This window comes from Sorex araneus, chromosome 4, assembly GCF_027595985.1.
Source record: "Sorex araneus isolate mSorAra2 chromosome 4, mSorAra2.pri, whole genome shotgun sequence".
In the NCBI taxonomy this organism is placed as follows: domain Eukaryota; kingdom Metazoa; phylum Chordata; class Mammalia; order Eulipotyphla; family Soricidae; genus Sorex; species Sorex araneus.
In genome coordinates, this window is record NC_073305.1 from 31,013,350 (window position 1) to 31,020,960 (window position 7,611).

The 7,611-nt window shown below is 48.0% G+C and overlaps 1 protein-coding gene across 1 annotated transcript in view; it reads left to right on the forward strand.

Moving 5' to 3' along the window:
* Positions 1 to 211: 211 nt before the first annotated feature.
* The window catches only part of STT3B (STT3 oligosaccharyltransferase complex catalytic subunit B), an 82,513-nt gene continuing 75,113 nt past the window's right edge, over positions 212 to 7,611 (forward strand). Inside the window, exon 1 of the mRNA XM_055136438.1 lies at positions 212 to 948. Coding sequence (XP_054992413.1) covers positions 635 to 948 — 314 coding nt within the window. The 5' untranslated portion in view covers positions 212 to 634. The remainder of the gene's footprint in view (positions 949 to 7,611) is intronic.

The following is a 7,611-nucleotide window of genomic DNA, read 5'->3' on the forward strand; positions in this document are numbered from 1 at the left end:
GAATGGGCGCGAGGCCGGGAGGGGGAGGGGTAGAACGGTTGGGCTTGGCCCCGCCCCGGCTCGTGCCCTCATTGGAGGGCGCCTGGGTTCTGGGCCCGCCCCCCAACGGACCTGTCGCATTGTGACAGGTGGAAGGGCCAGTTCCTGTTGGCTTGGGGGCGGGGCCAAGCGTAGCCTGCGCTCCGCCCGGACTCCAGGGGGCTCCTCCTCCTCCCGGCGGGGCGGGCGGAGGGTGTAAAGGGGGAATGTCATTGCTGCTCCGAGCCGCGGTGCCGCCTCCGTCTGCTCCTTCTCTGGCGCCCTCGTCCCGTCGGCTTTCGCCGCTGCCGCAGCTGCACTGGGGATACGGATGGCTAGTGGGGCGCCAGGGCCATCCGAGTTGAGAGAGCGGCGGTCGCGGCCGCTGCTGAGGCGGAGACTCCCCGCTGCCGCCGCCTCCACCCCCTGTCCCCCGGCCTCGCGGCGCTGAGGGCGGGAGCGCGCGCGGCGCTCTTCCCTCCTCCCTTTTCTTCCTCCTCCTCCTCCTCCTCCTCCTCCTCCAGGTCCCCGCCCAGCACCCCTCACTCCAGGCAGCAGCGGCGGCGGCGGCGGCGGCGGCGGCGGCGAGGAGCGAGACCCGCCGCCGGGGCACAACATGGCGGAGCCCTCGGCCCCGGAGAGCAAGCACAAGTCGTCCCTCAACTCGTCCCCGTGGAGCGGCCTCATGGCCCTGGGGAACAGCCGGCACGGCCACCACGGGCCCGGGGCCCAGTGCGCGCACAAGGCGGCGGGCGGCGTGGCGGCGCCGAAGCCGGCCCCCGCGGGGCTGTCCGGGGGGCTGTCGCAGCCGGCCGGCTGGCAGTCGCTGCTCTCCTTCACCATCCTCTTCCTGGCCTGGCTGGCCGGCTTCAGCTCGCGCCTCTTCGCCGTCATCCGCTTCGAAAGCATCATCCACGAGTTCGACCCGTGGTGAGTGCCGCGCCGCGCGCCCCTCCCCCGCCCGCGCCCCGCGCCCCGCGCCCCGCGCCCCGCGCCCCGCGCCGCTGCTGCCGGAGCCCCGGGCGCGCCCCCGGCCCGGCCTGGCCCGGGGCGGCAGGGGACAAGTTGTTGGCCACGAGCCGGCCCCGGGCGTCGGGGAGCCCGCGTGGGAACCCGGACTCCCGGGGCCCAGAGAAAGGGAGGGAGGGACGCGCAGCCCCCCTCGGCCAGCGGCGCGCGGGTGGCGCGGTCCAGCAGCCGCCACGCTGGGCGCCGCGGGGTGGGCGGGGGATCGCCCGGCGGGGCCGACTCGGGCCGACCCCCCACCCCCCACCCCCGGGGTCCCAGCCCGCGGCGAGCCCCTGGGTTCCATTCTGGCAGGCGGCGGGCCGGACTTGGCCCCCGCCCGGGGGTGCCCGCGGCGTGCGGGCGCGCGGGGTTCCCAGCCCCGCGTTTGGACGCCGGCCCCCCGCGTGTTCTCCGCGCGCCGCTCGGCGCGGGCGATGGGGCTGCAGGGGTGAGGCCCGAAGGAGATCGCGGAGGGAACCTGGGTTCCCGAAAAAGTGGTCGCGGGGCGCGGGTCTGGGGGCGCCCGGCGCCTCCCGGCCGGCCCCCCACACTTCTCGGGCTTGCGTCTCGGCGCGGGGTGGTGCGGACCCTGCGGGCGCGGCTGTCACCCTTGGCGCGCTCCGCCCGCGCCTTGCAGGTCGGGATCGCTCTCAGGAGGAGGGTTGGCCGGGGGGGGGGGGGGGGGGCTGCGGGGTGAGGCGGGGAGGCTCGCCCGGACTGCCCGGGCGAAGTTGGCGCAGGGGGTCCCGACTCCTCCGAGCCCCGGCCGCGGGCCGTGCCGCCCTAGTGGGCCGTGGGCTGCGCGCTCGCCGCCTGGTCTTACCCCGCACAGCCCCGCCCGAGTTCAGTGGCCGCGTCCGGGCGCAGGTCTTGGAGGGACTCCGTTTTGGGTTTTTTTTTTTTTTTTTTTGGTTTGGACCCCCGCGTCTTTCCTCGTCGTCGCAGTCAGCTAGACTTTAGAGCCTTGCTCACCCTGCCCGAGAAATAGGGACCCGAATTCCGATAGTGATGAGTATTTCAGGGAGCAGTAAATATCAGTATTTTAGTTACCCACATATCCAGAGTGCCGGCTGGAAGTTAGCTTGGTTGAGCAGCATCTCTTGAACAGCAGAGGGGCTTCTGCTCCTGGAGAATTCGGTTTTTCGCCACACGGCTGACGATGGTGACAGTTTTCTGTGAACTTGTTTCATTTTAAAGGTTTTGTTTTGTTTTGTTTTTAAGCACTTTTAAAAAGTAGCTGCTGTGTCACTGGGAATTCAGGTGGGAAATTAGTTACTTTAAAGCCTTACGCCGTACACATCTCTTAATCTTTGTTTTGAAACACCTAAGCAAATGAGATAAAGTGAAATTGGAACCAGAAAGTGAAAACTGCTAATGTATTTCTGAAAGATGTGAAAAGGGAAAAGTTTTTTCAATAGCTGATGAGCGTGGTTGACCGAATATTAATTGTCTTTTTAAAAAATCTGAAGATCAATTACGGTTTAATAATATAATAGACTGAAATAAAGGTCTGAGAAAATGACATAACTTGGTGATGATATATGATTTTCTGCTTTCCTTATTTTGTAGTTAGAAATCTGCATCAGCTCACTCAGATCACTACTAACGTAATTATGAAAGTCCGTCAGGTTGCTGCACAGAGTTCCTTTCATTGTTTTCCAGTACGGCAAAGAATTAAATGTTGGTTTCCTTCTCTATTTCAAGAATATGTTTAAAGAGCATACTTTTTTTACCCTGTCTTAAAATTTGCTCTGCTTCTGTTTTCTATGTATGAAAACATTTTGGCAATGTTACCTTCAGCTAAATGTATACTATTTAATTTTATTCATGTGTTCATAAGGGACCTTTGCCAGTGTTAGTCTAATGTCTGAGTGTAGTCCAGGTAACTTGATGAGATAATTAGGTTTCAGAAAAAACTCTTGCATGTTTTTATTTTTTTATTTCTACCTTTGACGATTTCAAGTAGGCATCTTTCTTTTTTTGTGGGTCTGGGGTTGGGCCATTAGCAGGGCTCAGGGAGCTACTCCCAGCTCTCAACATAAGGGTCACTCCTGGTGGTGCTCAGGGGAACACAGGATGCCAGAAATGGAATAGTGTCTTCCGTATGCAAAGCATGTGCTCAGCTCATGTGTTCTGGCCCAAGGAGCACATATATTAGTCTTACAATGCAGTCTTGTTAAAAAATTTAAAAGGGGGTTTAAATGTAGATCGCCTAGGTAACATTTTGGATTTTTAAAGCAGTGTTTTCTTCAGAGTTAATGGTGCTAACACTGTAACACTCTAGGATTATATTGGAGTTTCTCTCATTACCAGCTTAACCTGTAGCTATGACAAAGCCTTAAATGTGCCTCTCTGACTCTTCTGAGTTTACAATGTACTCTGGTCTTCTCCATCCTTTTTCTTTTTCTTTTTTTTCTTTTTCTTTGTTTTTTTTGGGGTTTTTTTTTTTTTTGGTGTGTCTCTGCTATTCACTTCATTTTTTCAAGTACTTAGTGAAATTTCTCTGATTGTGAGCTATTTCTATACAGTTAACAGTGCTGCTTACATTGTGTAAGACTCTTAACTTCCTAAGGTACTTCATTGTCACAAGTCATACTTGTTTTTGTGTTTGTCACTCAAGTTCTTTTCTGAATTCTGTCAATTGTTATACCAGGTAGTATATGATGTTGAGCATTACATATTTCTTAAGTTTAAAGTACTCTGCCCCATTTTAGACTTAACATTTTTCTTTAACAATCTCTTTCCTCTTTTATCAGTTGAGTTAATCAGACATGAGACTGCTATACTTGTCTAACATTTGGTTTTTATCTCACGCAAATGTAGTTTGTAACTTATTCTTGTGTAACTACTCATTCCTTTACAGTATATTGAGTACCTTTCCTGGTACCATTATTCTGTTCAGTTGTGGTAGCTTTTCCACAGAGGACATCTAAAAATTCCCTCTGTAGGAAGGAATTTTCCCTGAGCAGTCCTTTTCCCTGTTTCCGCAAATTTTAGCGTGTTCTCCCTAGACCTATAGAGAGACTTCTAAGTCCTGTATTTTGGCTGATGTTAATTATAAAAGGGCAGCCATGCCTTTTTGCATGAAAGAAAGCTGCAACATAGAGTTGAAACAATGCATTTTTCTCACAGTAACTATGGCATTAGGTATCAAAACTTCTAAACTGAGAAAAGAGGCTCATTAGTAGAAACATGTTTTCAAAGGAGTAACCCTTTGGAACATGTGCTGTGTAACTTGGGGAGACTATCCTCTACTTTGAGGTTTCCATATTTTCCCTCACTTTGCAGATGATAACAAAACAAAACCAAAAACACAACTATTGACTTTAGTTCTCAGGAAGACAAAATGGGAAGCAAAGCCATTTTTTGAACTTTAGACTTCCCCAAGTCTTTCTTAAAAAGTCACTTGTGGAATCATTACAAACAGCAGTTCAGCTATACTTCAGAACAAGTGTACAGCTATTTAAAGTGGGGTTTTTGTTAGTTTGCTTGGCTTTTGAGCCATACCCTGTGATGCTCAGGGGTTATATGCCTCTCCATTTAGGAAATCACTTCTGGCTGTGCTCATGGGACCACATGGGGTGCTGGGCCACTGACTGTCAAGCCCAGGTCAGCCACTTGCAAGTGCCTTACCCGCTATACTGTTTCTACAGCTCTGTTATTTAAAATATTTGTAGCTTGCTCTTGAGATTGTTCTGAGTTAGAAAAACACTAAGGGAAGAAATGCAGGAGTGCCTTAAGTTTCACTGGATTGGATGATGCAGTTGGATCTGCTCCCATTTTGTTAAGTGTGGTAACTCCTCAAGGTGGTAATCACAGGTTTTTACTGAGGTTTGTACGTCCCAGGGTAGCTAGCTGTCAGCAAAGACAGTAGAAACTTATTCCTTTCCCTTAGGATTATATTTTGAGATTTGGAACTTTGATGTTACACCCCTTACTGACGTGAGTTGTTTGCATTAAAATAAGACAAAATTGGTAGTACATCAAACATTAAAAACTCAGTATAAGGATTTGCATTAGAGGCGCTGATCCATTTGTATATATATGGTTACTCACTGGACTCTCTGTACTTTGATTTTATGTACTCACATAAATTTTGAGTGTCTGGATATGAATGATGTTGAAAAGTCTCTTCATTGTAATATGGCATTCTTTATTCTCTCAGAAATAATCTTGAGAGAAAAAATAACTTTTGTCATTCTCTTTGTCTTTGAAAACTTACTGGTAACTAGTGAGACATAATACTCAAGTTAATTGTAAGTTTTCAAATATATGGGAAAGTTGTAAAGATTTTTATAGTGAACACTGTAAAAAAACCCCTAGATTCTAAGTAGTTCTGTTTTGCTTTATCTGGAAGTATTGCTTTTAAATCTTGATTGTAGTCACAGCAATATGAAAAATGTTGGTTTTTGTTTTGGAGCCTTATCCAGTGGTTCTCAGGGATGTGGCCCCAAATCAGATTTATTCCAGGCTCGGTGCTCAGGGGTCACTGTTGGTGTGTGGGGAACATAGGCTGTGCCAGCATCAAACCTGGGTCAAGCCATGTGCAAGGCACAAGACCTTTAACTGTTTTTCTCTCTCCAGCTTGATGTACATCTTTGCACCTCAGCCCCACATGAAGGGGGAAATCTGTATTTCTGGAAAAGAGATAACATTGGATTCAGAGGGGGGTACAGCTGGTGGTACTCCAGAGCTGTTCCTTGCTCTATACTTAGGGGTTCACACCTGGTGGTGCTCAGGGGCCCTGTGCAGTGCTGAGGATCAATTGAGGTCTCCGGTCTGTGTAACTGGATAGCATTTGCTTTCTATAATACTTGAGCATAATGAATAAAAATACTCTTTATATTATATAATCCTTAACTGGGCTGCAGATTAGATTAATCTAGGCAATCAGTGCATTGCCTCAAGTCTATTAGACTTTGTTGAATCTCACTTCTTATGAGAAATTAAAATTAGAAAAGTTGCTACACTAGTATGCAAATCCTAAATTCCCTCCTTTCTTTGTCATTGCTGTTATGGCACATTTGGCTATGGTTGCTTACACATTTTGGTTATGGTGCTCCTGGGAGGGGGGAGTAGTGTTGCACTCTTTAGCTGTCACCACACACACTAGTCTGCAGTGGGCTGGAGATAATTATGGTGGTGCGGGAGCCACACTCTTTGTGGGCCATACCAGGAATTGAACTCATTACCTCACACTCGCAAGAGCAAGTGCTTTATGTCATTAAACGATCTCTTGGACTCTCCTAATTCTTTTGAATTATGTGAGGTCAAGTGTTGAAAGAGGTTGAAACAACTGCCTGTAGGGCTGTTTATAGGTAAATATTTAGAGTATATTTTATTTCAGGTGAATACAGGTAACGACTTTTGTAGACTTGCTGAGAAATCTAACCACTGTTTATAATTTTATTTCTTTAGAATATATTTTTATAATTTTGGAATATGACCTGTACATAACTTATGTTATGTCTCTTATCAAGTTTATAATCAAATTTCTAAAGAAATTGTGAATAATATCCTAAATTGACCATATCATCTCTGACCTTTATTTTTTATTTCTGTGCTACTCAGTGTTGTAGGATAACTTTAGTATTTATTCTAGACAGTAACAGATGAAATTTGATGCTAAATCTTAGAATTAAGGGGATAAGGCAACATTTTTTATTTCTCTAGATAAAAGATAAGTCGATTCAGTAGTCCTCAAGGATTGAATAATATTGGCTAACTTGCTTACAGAATCCATGTCTTTTTTTCTGCATCTTCTTGCTTTCAAATAAGGTTTAAATGTGTCATCTTTCTTTTAGTTTAGGTTGTTGTTGTTGTTTTTTTAATCAGCTGTCCCTGTTTAAATCTGAATATGTTGACCTGTCAAATGCCTGGGCACAGTCCCTGCTCTAGCTCAGTTCCTAAATTGTAAATGATGGCTAATTACTTTGTTTTGATATAGGGGAAAAAAGAAGAGATAGTGATGATGCGAAGTTTTTTAAGCTGGGATGACTAGGGAATTTGGATTTTAAGGGAATAGTAATCCATTAAGAGACAGGAATTTTGGGGTTGGAGCGATAGCACAGCGGGTAGGGCATTTGCCTTGCAGGCAGCCAACCCAGGTTCGATTCCCAGCATCCCATATGGTCCCCTGAGCACTGCCAGGAGTAATTCCTGAGTATAGAGCCAGGAGTAACCCCTGTGCATTGCCAGGTGTGACCCAAAAAGCCAAAAAAAAAAAAAAAAAAGAGAGGAATTTTGAGAGAATAGCCGGCTGAGAGAAAACATGATTGACTCTAAGTGACTTGTTCTTAATTAGGTTTATTTTATCTGTAAAAGGACTAGAGCAATAGTACAGCGGAGCAGGGCATTTGCCTTGCATGCGGCCAACCCGGGTTTGATTCTTCCACCCCTCTCAGAGAGCCCGGCAAGCTACCGAGAGTATCCCACCCGCACAGCAGAGCCTGGCAAGCTAACCATGGCGTATTCGATATGCCAAAAACAGTAACAACAAGTCTCACAATGGAAACGTTACTGATGCCCACTAGAGCAAATCGATGCATAACGGGATGACAGTGCTACAGTGCTTATCTGTAAAAG